Source organism: Mesoplodon densirostris, chromosome 7 (assembly GCF_025265405.1).
Source record: "Mesoplodon densirostris isolate mMesDen1 chromosome 7, mMesDen1 primary haplotype, whole genome shotgun sequence".
NCBI lineage: Eukaryota > Metazoa > Chordata > Mammalia > Artiodactyla > Ziphiidae > Mesoplodon > Mesoplodon densirostris.
This window is the reverse complement of record NC_082667.1, coordinates 46656728-46675612: the sequence shown is the minus strand read 5'-3', so window position 1 is coordinate 46675612 and position 18885 is coordinate 46656728. Positions and strand designations below refer to the sequence as shown.

General features: G+C 34.6%; 1 protein-coding gene across 1 annotated transcript in view; it reads left to right on the top strand.

The window, feature by feature from the left end:
• The window catches only part of TMEM135 (transmembrane protein 135), a 242397-nt gene that overhangs the window by 85684 nt on the left and 137828 nt on the right, over positions 1-18885 (top strand). The window contains exon 5 of the mRNA XM_060104976.1: positions 15010-15075. Coding sequence (XP_059960959.1) covers positions 15010-15075 — 66 coding nt within the window. The remainder of the gene's footprint in view (positions 1-15009; positions 15076-18885) is intronic.

Here is an 18885-nt window from a genome sequence, read left to right as displayed (position 1 = left end):
AGCTTGTATGATTGTACTCTTTTTTTTTTTTAATGTAAACACTGACGTTTATTTATTTATTTATATTTTATTTTATTTATTTATTTATTTTTGGCTGCGTTGGGTCTTCGTTGCTGCACACGGGCTTTCTCTAGTTGCAGTGAGCAGGGGCTACTCTTTGTTGTGGTGAGCGGGCTTCTCATTGCGGTGGCTTCTCTTGTTATGGAGCATGGGCTCTAGGTGCGTGGGCTTCAGTAGTTGTGGCGTGGGCTCAGTAGTTGTGGCTCGCGGGCTCTAGAGCACAGGCTCAGTGGTTGTGGCGCACGGGCTTAGTTTCGCCGCGGCATGTGGTATCTTCCCAGACCAGGGCTCGAACCCATGTCCCCTGCATTGTCAGGTGGATTCTTAACCACTGTGCCACCAGGGAAGCCCCTGATTGTACTCTTAATGTAGTTAGAAATAAGTGTAATTTGGTAGAACATACTGGAAAGTTATAACAGTAAATAAACCCAAACAAAAGTTTATGCCAATTTAGGATACTGGTCTTCAGTAGATGAAATTTCCAGTCAATTAAAGACAGCCGTAATTTGGGGGCCAGATATCAGTAAAATGGCAAAAGTAGGCAAAATTTTTGTTTGGTACTCTCCCACCTTCTTTTTCAGCGTCTCCGTTCCTATTTCTGTTTTTCTTCAGGTGCCTGTCCTTGTCAGCTAATTTTTCATAAGTTTCCTGTGTCCAGAGATATTTGCAGCTCAATGCAAATATTTGTTAATTAATGAAAAACCCTGAATATCCAACAAAATTCAATAATGCAAATGTGGCTTCAGACACTGTGAGAGGAAATGAAGATCTGTTTTGGAGGTGAAAGGGACTTTCAACATCTCTTAAATCCAAATAGGCAGATAAATAAGTTCTCCGACTATCTGATCATGCTGGTTCTAGAGTCTTACTTTGGCTTTATTGTGTTTAGTCCCAGTTACTCTCTGAGTCGGTTACATAGTTAAGAGAGAAATTGCTGGAGATACAGTTGTAGAGTATAGTAAAACTCCTGTCTTCTAACCTTTTATAATTTCCTGTCAAGAACATTAGAGCTGGAAACAAAACTATAGCCCCTATACACTTTGACAGCACCTTTATTCCATAGTCTTAATTGTGCATGTGTGTGTGTGTATATGTGTGTACACATATTTCCTTCAAACCTTCTACTCCTCTGATGCTAGATCTTTGCTCCAGCTGTTTCAACTTAATACGTACTTTTTTTTTTGTAGGTTTCTATTACTTGTAATAAGAGAATCTTTAGCAGAGCAAATGTCTAAGATTTTGCTACTAGGAGAAGGCTAAGGAAATGCTTTTGATTACTGAGTTCCTACCACATGTATGGTATCATTATATAGGTAGTCAGTACATGAAGAAATGAATAATTTTATTCCAATGTTTCGTTAGATTCTTACAGGATACTTGATGAACTTTCTTTTGTTAACCTTGAGAAAAATATTGCTAGAAATAATAACTTATCTGTTGCTGGTAGGAGTGCGAATTAGTACAGTCAGTTTAGAAAACAATTTGGTACTTTTTAATAAATTTGAATATACACACATCCTACACCTCGTCAATCCGTTCTTTAAGTATGTACTAGAGAAATTTTTTTTCTCGTGTAAAGGAGAAACCAACAAGAGTAATTTGAGCAGCATGTTCATAATTATAAAAACTCAATTCAACTCAAGGATCCACTGGCAGTTAAATAGATGAGCAAATTGTATAGTATTCATATACTGGAATACTGTGTGGCATGGGAGCTTCAGGTTGGTTGTAAGAAACTTCAGTGAATTATTTCTTCCAAATGTCCATGCATTTTCCTTTTTGGAAATTAAGTAGGTTTAGGTTTATTCTTCTTAGAGTTCTGGCTTAACACTGAGTATTTGGGGTTTTCGTATCTTCTCACTTTCTGATTTTATGATTTGTAACCTCTACTTTCCTTTTAAAAAACTTATTAGTGGTATAGCTATAGATGAAAGGAACAGCAAGGTTTGTATTATCAGCACAGTTTATTTTTGTTATACATGTTCCTTATTCTTTCTGTCACAAATAATATAAAACTGTTTACATTTTTTCTTTGATAAAAGTAAGCCCCAAATTTATAAAATATAAATATTTAGGAAATTATTTTATAATTTTCCAGACATCTAAAACTCAGAATATTTAAGGATTGATAAATAAATCCAGAGTTTCACTCCGAGATAAAGATTTCATTTTAACAAATTCTGAGGCAAGTTCTTCACTATGCTTATAGATTTATTTGGATGCAATTAGCTGGATACACAACTGCAAGTGACTTAAAGTATAAGTACATTTATTTTTAAAATAAATTACAAGGAGTCTCGAGAGTAGCAGTTCCAGGATTCAGTGATGTCATCAAGAACTCAGGCTATTTAAATCCTACTACTCTACGATTTTTGGTTCATTGACCTTTTGCTTTTATGTTTGTCAATAAATTTCATGATAATGATGGTAGTGATGGTGGTAAAGGACATACAGTTTCTATTTCTAATTTTTTCTGGGAAGACTTAGATGAACAGATTGGATGTTAGGACATAACTCTTTAATGTTCTACTGATATTTTGGAAATCATCTGACTGAAATCCTGACATCATGGAAAGGGAATGGGCTTCCATATTTGCAATTCCTCCTGTTTTTGCCCCTTCTTTCCTTACTGTCCTTTTCATGGCCTGTAGAGATTGGACTGCATATCTGGCTATTATAGTCGTTGTTAATGACTCTTAATACTCTAGTATGGAATGAGTAACTGTTAGATGTTTTAAATGAGTTTAAATTCACATTGTCATCTAACTTCACTCATATTTTGGTTTTTTATTAAATTAATTTGGTTGTAAAAAAGGTGCTATTTCTAATTTACTTTTGTTAAAGAGTTTTTTCTTTTATTTTTTACCTTGATATATGACCTTTCATTTTCTTTTTAGTTTGTACCTATATACTTTTTAAAACTAGACTTAATTTTCAGAGCAGTTTTAGGTTTATAGAAAAATTGAAAAGAGAGTACAGATAGTTCCCACATTCTCCCCTTCCCTTTTCCCCTATTATAACATCTCATTAGTGTGGCACATTTGTTACAGTTGAGGAGCCTATATTGATACATTATTTTTAACTAGAACCCATAGTTTACCCTAGGGTACACTCTTTCTGTTGTACAGTTCTATGGGTTTTGACAAATGCATAATGTCATGTATCCATGATTACAGTATCATGTAGAATAGTTTCACTGCCCTGAAAATCCCCTGTGAATTACCTATTCATTAGTCCCTTGCAACCACTGATCTTTTCACTGTCTTTATAGTTTTGCCTTTTCTAAAATGGAAAAGTTGTTTATTGGGTTTTTAGCTATTATTAGAATGTCATGTGGAGAAATAAAGAAAATTTTACTTCTTCCTTTGTAATCTGGATCCCTTTTATTTCTTTTCCTTGTGTTATTGCACTGGCTAGGACTTCCACTATAATATTGAATAGAAATCAAGCTGACATCTTGCTTTATTCCTGATCCTAGGGGGAATGTATTCAGTCTTTTCGCCCTTAAATATGTTAGCTATAGATTTTTTGTAGATGCCCTTTTTCATTTGAGCTCGTCCCTTTCTATTCCTAGTTTTTATTATCAGGAATAGATGTTTTTATCAGATGTTTTTTCCATATCTCTAGAGATGATCGTGTAGTTTTCTTTTTTAGTTTAGTATGGTGAATTACATTGCTTGATTTTTTTAAAAAAAATTAACTAACTTACTTTTTGGCTGCGTTGGGTCTTTGTTGCTGCACTCAGGTTTTCTCTAGTTGCAGCAAGCAGGGGCTACTCTTCGTTGTGGTGTGCAGGCTTCTCATTGTGGTGGCTTCTCTTGTTATGGAGCATGGGCTCTAGGTGCGTGAGCTTCAGTAGTTGTGGTGCGCGGGCTCAGTAGTTGTGGCTCGTGGGCTGTAGAGCACAGGCTCAGTAGTTGTGGCGCACGGGCTTAGTTGCTCCGTGGCATGTGGGATCTTCCCAGACCAGGGATTGAACCCATGTCACCTGCATTGGCAGGCAGATGCATAACCACTACGCCACCAGGGAAGTCCCAGTTGTATCAGTTTTTGACTCATATGCTTTGAATATCTGCTTTTTGATCCATAAACATTTAAGTTTATTATGTCCTCTTGGTGAATTAACCTCTTTATTATTATGAAATTGCCTTCTTTATCTCTGATGTCATATGCCTGTATCTAAAAAAAAATCACTGGCAAGAGGAATGGGATTGACATTACTGATTTAGTTAATAGCCTTGTAAAAGAAGGTAGATTACCTAAACAAAATCAGCATCTTGTTAGAATAGAGGAGGGAATTGAAGGAAGGGGGAGGGATGTGTATAATCATCTAATGATTATTACATATGCTAATCTTGCCTACTTAAAAATATTTTATATGCTAATGAAATGAAAAAATCAAATTTAGATATAATTCTTTATTCCCCACTCTCAAATTTTAAGTTAAACACTCTCAATTATTATATTTAATATTATCACCATTTAATGATTGAGAAAACTCTGAGTGACTCAACTCTTATTTTGTTTTGAAACAGAATTGAAATCTACCTCTAAATCTCAGCATTTGTGGGTTTATTTTTGTTTGTTGTTATCCTTTCTTAGTTTGTTTTGACTCTAAGTCTAAGAAGATAACATTGTGGGGGGAAAATATCCATGCTTTTCTTAAGTTTTATTATGTTCAAAGAGGAAAAGCAGAACATAACATAGTACATTATTTCATCATGTCACATTGGATAGAACATGACAGAACATGTATTTACAAAAGTACACTCTTCTTTAGAGCTGGATGACTGCTATCAATTTGGAAACAAACCATCTGCTTATTGTTTAAATTTCTGGATAACTTAAACCAACCCACATCTATAAACAGAAGTAACATTCTTTGTAACCTTAAAACCATTGCTAACGTCCATTGTCTCCATATGTAATGCATATTTCCTGTGTAGTGAATGAAAACAGATTATGACATTTGTGTTGTCTAAAAAGATCAAGTTGATTTCATTAACAAGGTTAATGAGTTATACATTCAGCATCTGAAATTGTTATAATATAGTTTGGGACATATTTGTTCACACCTTGGTAAAGCACATACCCCCAAACTATCAATAAATAAGTGCTTACTTGACACAGTCCAAATAACTACTTATTCATTAATTCTTGCATTCATTCAACAGTTAAGTGTTTCTGAGGTGTTAGGTGCTAGGGGTATAATGATGAGTGAAATATAGCCTATAGTCCAGTGAGGATTTTAGATGAATAGGTAATTACTCGAATAAGTATTATACTCTAATAAGTGTTATAAGTAAAATGCTATAATAAATATTACTTATAAGAAGTATTATAGGTTGTTGAGAGAAAAGAAAGATTCACGGATGACTCAAGTTTCTGCTTGGGCAAATAGTGGATGGAAAACACAGGTACAAGAACATTCATCTGCAAGTGAAGGTGAGATTGGTGATTTTTGTTTGCCAGTTGCTCAGTTTTATATATAGTACTTATTTTATGTAATTATCAAGTTAAGTGCATAATAAGGCAGTGGTTCCTAAATGGTGATAATGTAGAATTTTGTATGGAATGTGGAGTTTTCATAACAATTTACTCTTCTTGGATCCCTAAGTCTTCCTCTGAGTGTGACATACAGACTGTATCTTTCCTAGATTATTCATCTCTTGCATTTATTCTTGGCTTTAGTGTTATTGCTAATTTTCTTCTGCTTTGGTCAACCTCTACCTGTGCCCCCAGTTTATATGAATTTAAGATGAAATCTGTATCTAAAGTATGTATGTATTCTTCCTATAAAATTTGTCATTAGAGTAGTACCCAGGTTTTTCCTAATGGCTGGTGATGATTAAGTTACCAATTAGTTGGAAACTGCTCTGGGGAGAGGGACAGGTGTGCGTTTTTTTTTAAACAGCTTTATATTTAATGATTATCACCTGTTTTAAGAGTACAGTTTGATGAGTTTTGACAGATGTTTATAGTTGTGTGACTACGACCATAATCAAACAGAATTTCTTCCCTAAAGAAGTCTCACTTTTTCCTTTGCAGTCAGTTCCCTCCCCCCATAGCTCTCGGGTCCCAAGCAGTCACTGATATGCTCTCTGTCACTGTAATTTTGGCTTTTCTACAATTCATACAGATGGACATATGTTTTCATTTCTCTTTGGTAGATACCTAGGGATAGAATTGCTGGGTCTTATGGTAAGTTTATGTTTAACTTCATAGAAAACTGACCAGCTGTTTTCCAAAGCGACTGTACCATTTTGTGTTCCCACCAGCAACGTATGAGAGTTCTAGTAGCTCCATATTCCCACTATCACTTGCTGTTGTTATTCTTTCTAGTATTTTTAGCCATTCTTGTGCATGTATAATAGTATCTAATTGTGGTTTTAATTTGCATTTCCGTAAAAGTTAATGATGTTGAACATCTTTTTGTTGACTTTTTGCCCATTCATGTATATGTATGTTGTGTGTTTATGAGAGTATATGTACATACACAATATACACACACATGTGCATGCATACATATTACAGATGAATATACTATATGTGTGTACATAACTTTTTTCCTTGGATGAAGGGTCTGTTGACATATTTTGTTCATTTTAATTTGTTTGGTTATATGTCTTATTTTTGAGTTGTAAGAATTATTTATATATTCTGAATGCAAGTGCTTTGTCAGATATATTTTTGCAGATAGTTTCTGTGAGTTTGTGGTTTGCTTTTTCATTTTCTCAGTTGAGTCAAGAGCAAAAGGCCTTTAATTTTTATTAAAGACACATTTTTATCATTGTATAGTTATCTGATGCTGTGTAGCAAACTACTCAAAGTTTAGTGGCTAAAAATAACAATAGTATTTACTTTGCATGAATCTGCAGTTTGGGAAGGGCTTGCCTGGAATAGCCTATGACTGTTCTGCTTGACATTGGCTGGTACATCTTGAAAGCTAAAGACTGGAATCATGTGAAGACTCACTCACATGAATGGCACCTTGGCTCGGAGTAGTTGAATAGCTGTGTGTTGGAATAGCTGGGGCATCTCTCTCTCTTTTTACATAGTTTTTCTAGCATGGTGAAAAACTATGTAAAAATTACCTTTTAAAGGTAGTTGGACTTCTTACTTGGTAGCTCAGGGCTCCAAAGGCACATGTCCAGACAAAGTGAGAGCACCAGGCAGATGGCATTTTGCCCATTATGATTTAGCCTTAAAAATCAGCATCATTTCTGCCTCATTATGTTTAAGTTACAGCTACCAAGGTAGTTTCAAAGGTCCCAGATTCAAGGGCAGGGAATATATGACATATGGAGGAGAGTCAGTGTCACATTTTAAGAAGTACATGTGGGATAGGATATAAATTAGTGTGGCCATCTTTGGATAGTAACTGTCATAATGAATACTTCAATGTTTTATTCTTTTTTCCCCCCTGTGTATCATATATTTGCCTAAATCAAATTATAAAGTGTTTCTTTCCATTGTTTTTTTTGCATAAGTTTTATGGTTTGAGCACCAGCATTTAAGTCTGTGTTCCATTTTAAGTTAGTTTTTGTGTATGGAGTGAGGTGTAGGTTGAAGTTCATATATTTTGGTTGAGAAATTCAATTGTTAAAGCTCCATTGGTTGAAAAGACTAGTCTTTTCCCATGTACCTTGATACTTCTGTAGAAAATCAATTGAACATACAGTGTGGATCTGTTTCTAGGATTATTTCTCTTCAGCCTCTGGAAACTTCTTTAGCATTTTCTTAAAGCATTTCTGCTGGTGACAGATTCTTAGTCTCTTTTGCATGAGAATGTCTTTATCTTGCCTTCATTCCTGAAGGATATTTTTGCTGGATATAGAATTCTGGGTTTATAGTTCAAAACCTTAAAAGATATTTTCTCCTCTTGCTTCCATGGTTTCTGATGGTTTCTGATGGCAAATCCATACTCATTTTAATAGTTGTTCCACTATATAACATATACATATATATATATATATATATGTATGTATGTATTTTTTGGTTACTTTCAAGATCCTTTCTTTATATTTGGATTTCAGCATTTTTGTTTATGATATGTCTAGGTATGGTTTTCTTTGTGCATATCTTACTTGAGGTTCACTGAGCTTAAATCTGTAAATGTTTGTCTCACCAAATTTCAGAAGTTTTTAGCTATTCTTCATATATTTTCTCTATATCAATATATAGAGAAACATATATCAATCTGTTTTTCCTCTCTTTCTAGGTTTCTGATAGTACAAATGCTAGATCTTTTGCTATTCTCCTTCAAGTCTGTGGGGTTCTGCTCAGTTTCTGTTTTCAATCTTTTTTCCTCTCTCTTCTGTAGACTGGATAATCTTTATTTATTTATCATCAAGTTCACTGATTCTTTTCTCTTTTCTCTTCATTCTGCTGTTGAGCCCCTGTCTACTGAATTTTTTATTTCTCTTACTGGATTTTTCAGTTCCAGAAGTTCCACTTTTTAAAGTTTCTGTTTCTCTGCTGATAACTTCTCTTTCCATCCATTGCAAGTGTGTTTAACCTTACCTCATGTAATTATAATAGCTCCTTTACAGGCTCTGTCTGGTAATTTCAACATCTGATTGTCTTTTCTTTGAGCTGTGGTAACGATTTTTTGTCCTTTTCAGGTTGAGTAATTTTGGATTGGTCCTTGACATTTTGATGTAAATCCTATTTTTCTCCCTTTTTTTGTGGTACGCGGGCCTCTCACTGTTGTGGCCTCTCCCGTTGCAGAGCACAGGCTCCAGACGCACAGGCTCAGCCGCCATGGCTCACGGGCCCAGCCGCTCCGCGGCATGTGGGATCTTCCTGGACCGGGGCACGAACCCGTGTCCCCTGCATCGGCAGGCAGACTCTCAACCACTGCGCCACTAGGGAAGCCCGGTCCTTGACATTTTGAATGTCAGGTTGTGAGACTCTGGATCCTGTTAAACTCCTCTGGAGAGTGTTGATCTTTTAAACATTTATTATTATTTATTTATTTATCATTATTTTTTTCTTTAGTAGTAAGCAGTCCCCTGTTAGATTCAGACTGCAAGTTCTGTCTCGTCTTCAGTGGGCAGTAGCTCCAATGTCAGTTGCCTTTCCTATGTTGCTTTGTGTCTGTCCTGACTGTGTGCCACTTATGGGCCATGCTGGGACTTGGGTGGTAGTTTTAATTGTAGTTTTGCCCTGAAAGCCTTCGCTTTGCTACTTGGGTCTGTTCCATGCGTATGCTGGTGAGGGGTGAGCTCTGTATTTGTGCTAGTTCAAACACAGATTTAGTTAAGAGATTTCCTTTTCCAGCTCTTCCTTTCAGGGATTGCCTCTTTATTCTCTGCTTCATTGGGCCTCCTCTTTCTGGTCCTCTGTCCAGAAAGACAGGATTTCTCTCAGAGTTGTAGCTGCCTGCTCTGCTATTCCAGCTGCACACACTCTTCAGGGTCTGCTGTTGGGACAAAGTGGATAGAGAAAAGAGTGAAAAAAATAATGGGCATTCTTCCTTTCTTCTTTGGACTACAGAGGTCCCCTTTTCCATATGCTTTTGCCCAGAAAAACAGAATTTATTTTCCAATTTTAACTACCTACACTGGTGCTGCTTCATCTTATAATTAGGGCCTGTCCTTGGGGCAGAGTCAAGAGAAAAAAAAAGACAGAACCTCTCCCCCGAACCAGGGATTAATTCCCTACACATTCTCTGGTTCACTTGGGGCCCTCTTCCCTGTTTTCTGACTAGAAAGAGTTTCTCTCAGAGGTTTTGCTCCCTGTGCTGTAGCTGCTGCAGTGCATGGGCCCTGAAGTTATGAATTGTAATTAATGAGCTGGAACGGGTGGCCTGTAGGCAGCTGCCTGGAGGAAAGAGAGTGAGAATGGTTTGTGGACCTCACAAAGGTCTTGGTTGCTATGCTAATGCATTTGTGTATTTTGAAAGTATATGACTAGATTTGTAACATGCAGTGCTTCTTTAGTGAGAAGCAGATAGCTAATGCCCAGTTTTTCTATTTTTTACTTTGTATTTTTATCATCATAGAGAGGGAAGCAGCTGGTGCTGAAAAACCTCAGTATTTAAATCTCTTTTCTTCTATGGCCAGGATAAACAGCTGGGGAATGACTATTGCATATGACTTCTGAAGACTTTTGCTAAATTAATCTTCTTGAAATAATGTAAATTTTCTTTTTTTCTGGTTGTCTTGTCAAGAATTTTAGCATAAATAAATAGCCATATGGCATAATGTGCTAATTGTGGTTGACTGTTTTATATAGTACCTTTTTCATTGCCATCTGATGTAATTTTTAATTGCAATCTGATGACCACTTTTTAAGGTAGAATTGGAATTCTGCATTTCCTTTGAGATACTAATAGTAATAAAATTATCATTTATTGAGCACTTACACTTTTCCTTGAGTTCCATACCATTGTTATCCTTATTCTGTTAATGAGCTCAAAGAAGTAAGTTGCTTGTTTGGATCACACATCTTACAAATGGCAAAGCTAGAATTTGAACTAAACAGTCTGTCTCTAAAACCTGCATTCTTAATCTTTATGCTATATTGTTATATTTTTTGCAAGGCACTGGGAATACATAAAAATTAGTATTCCTGAAACATCTTTTCATCTCAGGAAGTCCTAAACTAGACCTTGGATTCAGTATTTTACATTTATCTAGCTCTTTACAGAGCTTTTCACATACGTTAACACCTGCATTGACCACCACAGGAAAACAGGTTGATATTAGCTGTCACCTTTTTACAGAGGAGGTCAGAGCTTAGAGAGTTTAAATGACCTGCCTAAGCTTGCCCAGAGAGTAAATAGTGGAAATAAGATAACTAGAATTCTAGTTGCTTGACTAATAGGAAATAAACATATGCTAAATACAACTTTTGTATTTATATCTGTAAACTGCATGTTAAATTAACCCAGTGAAGTCTTTTTTTAATATGATGCTTTAAAGTTTTTATAATCATACTGCTTTTCAAGGTAAAGTCTATTAAATATATATTTCTTGTTAATTTTACTTATTTCGTGTTGATTTAATGCATTAAAAAGCATTAAACTGTAATAACATGAGTCTCTATTGACTTTCGATTATCTTCACATTGGGAGGTACTCAGTGTAGTATTGCTTGTATTATAACATTTTATTTTGTTCCAAAATTCTGTTTTAAATCTGTTTTATCTTTTAGTGCACAAAAATTGTTACTTTTCTTTTTATTGTTACCAAAAAGTATATGTGCATGATGGAACATTAGAAAATAAAGAAATCCACTCAGAGATTAGTTCTGTTATCAATTCATTGTATATCCTTCTGGCTCTTTTTTGATTTGCACACACAAACACAAGGATCCAGTCAGAACTTTGCATGCATTTCTTACACCTAGATTTAATGTCTCCTAAGTCACTTTTATCTAACACTCTACTTAAAAGCAGTCTCTCTTGATAACCTGTTTTTAACTGAGGACCTACATATGGTTTTTTCCCTGCCAGTGACGGATGTTTAATGAATGCTTTTAGTATTAATCATTTTAGTTGTTATCAAAACTCAAGGAGAGGGAAATTTCAATGAAGAATTTGCTGGTGGTAAATTTACAAATGCTGAGAATTAGCCCTGTATCTCATTGTTTTGGATACTTGTTAGTCGTTGTTTGGGTAACAAGTAAATTAAAAGCAATCTCTTTAGTAGAGGTCAAAAGAATGTTGTTCACTCCAGTGCTTTCCTATAGAATCAAAGGAAGCTGAGCTGAACTGACAGAGTGCTGTTAGAATGAGACGTCCTTAAACATGTTGCTGGGAAGAGCTCATGAAATAAATCAATTTAGTTGGAAACAAAAGATTGAATTTGGTATTCTCTTCCTACTGGAGAAAGTGCAGAAGAAGAATTAGATCTTCAAACTGCCTCAGGTTTTTGAGACACAAAAGAGTAAGTAGTTTGATGTGGTTTAGAGGAGAAGTTGTATATTTCATCCCAAGTGCTTGTTGCCTCTGCCATTCCCCTTTTGGTCCTCAAATATATACAGTAACTAACCTGACCTAGCTGAGGACTCTTAATCACATTACTAGATTAAATAAGGTTTAAAAAGAAACAGGAAGATGGAAGATGTAATTTAATGTACCTATCATTAAGAATAGAAAAAAATGCGGTTTATCAGTGGTGAGAAATTCTTTTCCTTTAATAAAGATTTCTGTAAATAATTCTTTCAACATCTAGTTGTATATGCTTTAGTAAAATTCTGTCATAGCAAAGTCATTCATTTACTGCTTGTTTTTGTTTGCATGTATGAATAACCTTTCTTCCTCCCCATTACTGGCCTATTTTAACTCTCTGTGAATTATGCATTGGAATCATATTCATGTTGTGCTGCAATCACAAATTCAGCAGTGTTTGTCCTAAAAGTTTTTTTAGTTTTCTAACAGCATGTAGATATCAAACACCAACCCCACACCCCTCCTTCTTCTAATCCTGTTTCCTAATTCAGAGAGGGAAAGGGAGAGGGAAGGAAAGCATTTACCTATATCTGGACCATCTCCCATGTAACGTAGCTAACAGATTGCTCTGTGCTCTTAACCGTCTTCTGCAGGAATGCCCTTCAGTCAGGATCCATTATCCTTATTGTGTCTGTAACTTCTTCCATCTTACTGACTACTTCTACTAAGCCATTAAAAACTTGTCTAAGTCTTTTATCCTCAAAATATCCTGTTGTCAATTTTCTCTCAACTCTGCTCTTTCTGGCAACAGCTCAGTCTCATTCCTCACTTTTATTGTGAAACTTTTTGCAAGAGTTGACTCTTAACACACTGACTTTATACCCTCTTATTCAGTCCTCAACTATGTTCTTACATACACCACTCTATTAAAATTGTAAAGTATTTGACCTCTTTGCAAAACTGGATACTAGGGATTCCTTTAAAAGTTAAAAAAAAAGTTTTGATCAAGGATTTACAAGTAGTTTAAACCGTCAAATAGTATGCTGCAAACTAGTAGAAAAAGAGTAGTATTCTTATTTACTTGTTCCACTGCCTGAGTCCCACAACCCAGAGGCAGCTACTTGTAACTTTTTCCTTACTTCTTCTGATATTTGCTTCCTTATAACTAAATTAATATGTTTACACTGCTATTTATGTTACACTGATAACACTGATTTTGTACACATACATCAGTTTCCTTACAGTTTCCTCTAGTTTCTTATCCCTCCTTCACTCTGCATTTCTTTAGATGTGCATTCACTTTTTACATTTAAATTCTCTCTTTTTTTGTTGTTCATATACTAATTCTTAAAAATTTGTTTAGTAGAGCATGCTTTGAATTATATTTTCGATTAATAAAGGTTGGAAATGCATTCCTCTTATACCAGATGGAAAAATAAAAGACATATTGAACAGAGGAACTTGCATCTTCTCTTTTATCAATCAGACTCTCATGTAATCTTTTTCTTTCAGCCTCATGTGCCATCTTACTTGTCTTTGAACATACCAAACATGATCCTACCTACTGGTCTTTGTACTTACTGCCCATTCTGACTGGAATACTCCTGTTATGGACTGAATATTTGTGTTCCCCCAAATTCATGTCAAAACCCTCTCCCCCCAGTGTTATGGTATTAGGAGGTAGGGCCTTTGGGAGGTAATTAGGATTAGACGAGGAGCCCTTATGAATGGGATTAGTTCCCTTGTAAGAGTGCAGAGAGAGCTTGCTTCTCTTTGTTCTCTGCCATGTCAGGATACAAACAAGATAGTCATGTAAAATCATCTATAGTAACCAGGAAGCAGGTCCTCATCAGATACCGAATCATGAATAGAAAACAATGTGTTTTCTTCTAAGAGTTTTATAGTTTTAACTCTTACATTTAGTCTTTGATCTCTTTTGAGTTAATTTTTGTGTATGGTATAAGGTAAGGGTTCAGCTTCATACTTTTGCAGGTATTTTCCCAGCATCATTTGTTAAGAAGACTGTCCTTTCTCCACAGAATGGTTTCGGTACCTTTATAGAATATCATTAGACCATATACAAGGGTTTATTTCAGGCTCTCTCCTATTTCATTGGCCTATATGTCTGTCTTTATGACATATCTTTATGATTACTGTAGCTTTAAAGTAAGTTTTGAAATCAGAAGGTGTGAGTCCTCCAACTTTGTTCCTCTTCTTCAAAATTATTTTGGCTATTTGGGGTCTTTTGGGTTCCATATGAATTTTAGGATGGATTTTTGTATTTCTGTAAAGAAGTCATTGGGATTTTGGTAGGAATAGCATTGACTCTATAGATCATTTTGGATAGTATTGACATCTTAACAATATTACATCTTCCACTTCATGAACACAGGATGTCTTTCCATTTATTTATATGTTTTTAGATCTCTTTCAGCAGTGTTTTATCGTTTTCAATGAACAAGCCTTTTGCTTCTTTGGTTAAATTTATTCCTGTCTTTTATTTTAATTATTTTTTTTTTTTTGGTGCAATTATAAACAAAATTCTTAGGTTCCTTTTAGGATTGTTCATTGTTAGTGTATAGAAAGCATTAAGTCTTTTCAGGTGTTATTTAATATATGACATCACTGAATTACTTCATCTTCTGTCAGTATTTCAGTACCAGTCAAGTCATCTGAAATCAGATGGAGACTAAAAATCAGAATAAATGATAATTTCTGAATTGAATTCAAGTACTAAATTTTTATTTAATCTTTGTTAACCAAACTAAGTTTTAAATTTATTTAAGTGTGCTAATTTGAAACTATAGGCATTGAGTGATAATAGCAGATCTAAATAACTTTTGAAATATTTTAGTTTGGGCTCTTTATAGCATTAAAATGTTCTGAAAATGATATTTCTGGAGTATAATGTAGAGCTTATTGTGCCTTATTGATGCTTCTCTAGAAGTTCCTAAAAATGTAATAGTGTTGAATGTTTTGCATTTTGGGGTTGGAATGTACAGTTGAATACAGATTATAGATGATATATTTTTGCTTTTTTTACATTCACAGGCCACAGAAACACTATTTAGAATGGGTGTAGCAAGAGGAACCATCACAACGTTGAGAAATGGAGAAGTAAGATGAGAATTTTGATACAATTATTAATTCTTAATTCATAGTATACTTTTTTAACAAATTGAGAATACCTGATGTACAAAGTATTGAGTAAATCTCATCTACAAATCTATTTCAGTTAAGTCATGTTAGAACCAGATCTTGGGTTGAATATAAATTTCTGAGCCTTTTAATCTTTGGTTACCAATTGTTTTCACTCTTAAAAGAAAATGACATTTAATAATAACTTCTGCAAATATATATATATATTTATTGAACATAATCCCATACTTCTTTCTTTCTTCCTATTTTATGTTCTACAGATGTGATACTTCTTTCCTAGCATAAAATAATCTGAAATGTTGATATTTATCACAGAAGGAAGGACAAAGGGAGGGAGAGAAATGGAATTTAGTCTGTTCTGTTCTTTCTTATAGTTGAGGCTCAATGATGATACAGTCTAAGTTTAGACTTTTCTAAATATTCCTGCCAATTCTTAAAAAAAAAAAATCTACTACCTGAAATAAATTTTCATTACCAGATTATTACTGGCCTAATTACCACTCTGTCTGCTTTTTCTTTATTCACTCCCTTACTAAGATATCCTTAGGTTGAGGTTGAATATAATGTCATATTGCCATGTTCCCTTTTCTATCCTACTAGCAAATATTTATGGATAAAATACAGTGCTTTTTATTCTGGAATCAAGTTCTGTGTTATTTAATGTAATATATATATAATTCAATACCCTAAACACTTGAAACTGTATTATTGTGTGATTATAAAATTTATCAGTCAATATATCTGCTTGTTAGGTGAAAATGCACAGTCATTGTGAAATTATATGTCTTTAAATGTTTAATTGTACATATATTGGCAAATTTCTTTGATATTAATTTGTAATATATATTTTGTCTATGAAAAATACTTAATTCATCTCTTTGTATTCTCAACATACTACGGTATGTGGTGCCATTTTGAGAGAAGAAAACATTCCCATTAATAAAGTCAGACATATTTATTTGCCTAAAATGTGTCAAAGTGAATTTTAGATTTTAGTTATTACTATGAAATTTTTCATGGAGGTGGTCAGTGAACTTTTGAACTTTATCTTCTTTTATAAAAAGTTTGGGGAAATAAATGTATGCAAGACAGTTTTGCAAGTAATCTTCTGAGCATATCAACACATTGCATATGTACATATTTTACTTAATGGAGAGGAAGTAGTTAAAGCAGCTGGCTTTGGGTCCATTTCTCCCCCAATTACTGGGGATTGCAACAGGTAACTAACCTGTTTAACAGGTAATGTAGGACAAAGTTTATAAGCACTCTCTTGTACATTTTTTCCTTGTGTTTTACGATCTCTGAAAATGGAATATGTCTTCTAATCAGTGGCACCTCATAGTCACCATTTACTATTTTTCACGTTTTAACACCTCTAAAATTAAGTCTATGATATTTGAGAGTGGATAAAATATGATGATATTTTGTAGATTAAAAAAAATACAGGGCTTCCCTGGTGGCACAGTGGTTGAGAGTCCGCCTGCTGATGCAGGGGACATGGGTTCGTGCCCCGGTCCGGGAGGATCCCACATGCCGTGGAGCGGCTAGGCCCGTGAGCCATGGCCGCTGAGCCTGCGCGTCCGGAGCCTGTGCTCGCAACGGGAGAGGCCACAACATTGAGAGGCCCGCGTACCAAAAAACAAAACAAAACAAAAAAATACAGAGTGATACATAGGGAAGTATTCAGTAAATGGTAGCTAGGATAGACCACAAATTAGTTTTAGTTATTTGACTTTTAGGAAATAGAGAATTAAGACAAAACAAAACAAAGAAATTATTGAATACGTGTAAATGCAAGTGGCATAGATTTTTTGGAGATGGTAGGCTAAGTGCTATGGGAATAGATGATGTAATATGGTTCCCACCTTTAGAGGAGCTAACTCTCTGGTGGAGGAAACAGTGGCATCAATACGTGGGAGAAAAGCCTGAAAGAGAGTTAAGGTTGAGCCTGGAAGTAAGTAACTAGAGTCCAGCTTACACTTGGAACGTGCTAAATTTTAGTGTCTGGCCAATAATAAAGAATTACTTTAGAAGTAGGAGATAAACGAAAAGGTTAACAATTTAATGGACTACTTAAAACAGAAGCTGAAATCACCATATTTGTAATATTAGAAAACTTGTGACATCCTAAGGGAGGAGAATGGTAAGGAGTTTACTTGTCCTAGGGTATTTGAAAAATTGTTTTAGCTCATTACTGCGAAAATATCTGTTAAGCAGGGATTAATAAGTAACCCCATGACAGTGATATTAGGTAGGAGGAATAAAGACTGGTATATCCAAATCACAAAGATAGCAGTCTTTGAGTAAATTTGTGGTCTGGATGCTTGATGATGCTGAACATTGCTTGTCTGTTGTCTTCCCTTCTTTGTGTTCCTGCTTTAAGCCTATATTTTGTCTACCTATTGGACACTTCTGCTTGCATATATTAAGAAATGTTGAGATCAGAAAACATGGTTCCTTTCTCTGAAAGGAAGAACGTAGTTTTTGAAGGAGTTTGAAATTTATTTTATAAGTTATAATGAATCATTGGAGGATTTAAGCAAAGGAGTGATAACTATCTTTTAAAATCTTCATCATAACTCTGCAAGGGAGAAATTATTATGTCCATTTTATAAATAAACTGAGTCTCAGAGAAGTTAAACAGTTTGCCTGTGATCAAACAGGTAGGAGATGAAAGACTTGGGATATGAACCCCAGTCTGACTCCAAAGCCCATTCATTCCACTATACAATATAATCTCCCTCAATGTAATTCACTTACTTAGACTAGAGTTTTCTAATCATTCAGTTGTCCTATAGTTGGACAGTTGAAAAATAGCAACAGCATAGTAGCTAAGACCTCTGAGATTATGTAATCAGTCATGTTTTTTAATGCATTCTGATTATCACTGATATCTTTTCATATGTGTAGAGGTATATGGCTTAAAATGCATAGAAAAAAATATTGACCCTTCACAATTCTGTTTTGTCACTGAATGCCTAACCATGTTGATGTATTCTTTGTACAGTCCTATATATAGGGTAGCTGGATTTTTTTATTTTGATTAAATTACATAAGCTAAAATGCAGGTAATTTTGGGGGGGCAGAATTTTTTAAAATTTAAATTAAATTTTTTTTATTTTTTAACTTTTTATTTTACATTGGAGTATAGTTGATTAACGATGTGTTAGTTTCAGGTGTACAGCAAAGTGATTCAGTTATACATATACATGTATCTGTTCTTTTTCAAATTCTTTTCCCATTTAGGTTGTTAATGTAATATTGGGCAGAGTTAATGTATTTCCTTATTTGGGAAGGCTAACTTGTAAGATTATCACTATCAAAAATAGTTATTGAATGTGCTTGGCTCAAAAATTGTACTTTTAAAATATTTTCAAGAAAGATACAATCCTGTTTTCAGCCTTCCAGGTACTTATGTATAGGGTGAAACAAGTTGTTTGTTAAAAAAGATAAAGTTGCTCTCTTAAATTTATGTATTGGAAAAATTATGTACTGTTATTTTATATAACTTGAAACCTGAGTAATCCAGAAATTCGTGTTTTTTCATTAGAGTCTTCTTAATTCAGAATTTTAAAAGAGAACAAAGTTAAGCAGTTCTTTACCATAGGCAGGAGATTTCAAACTCTAGGTCTTAACTAAAGCCTTTACCTTCTGTGTATCAGCTGCCACTGTATATCCACTGAATCACTGAGAGTATGTAATGAAGAAGCTAAATGATTTCTTGTAGCCAGTGAGTTGATTCATCTATTATAGCTTTATTAATTTTAA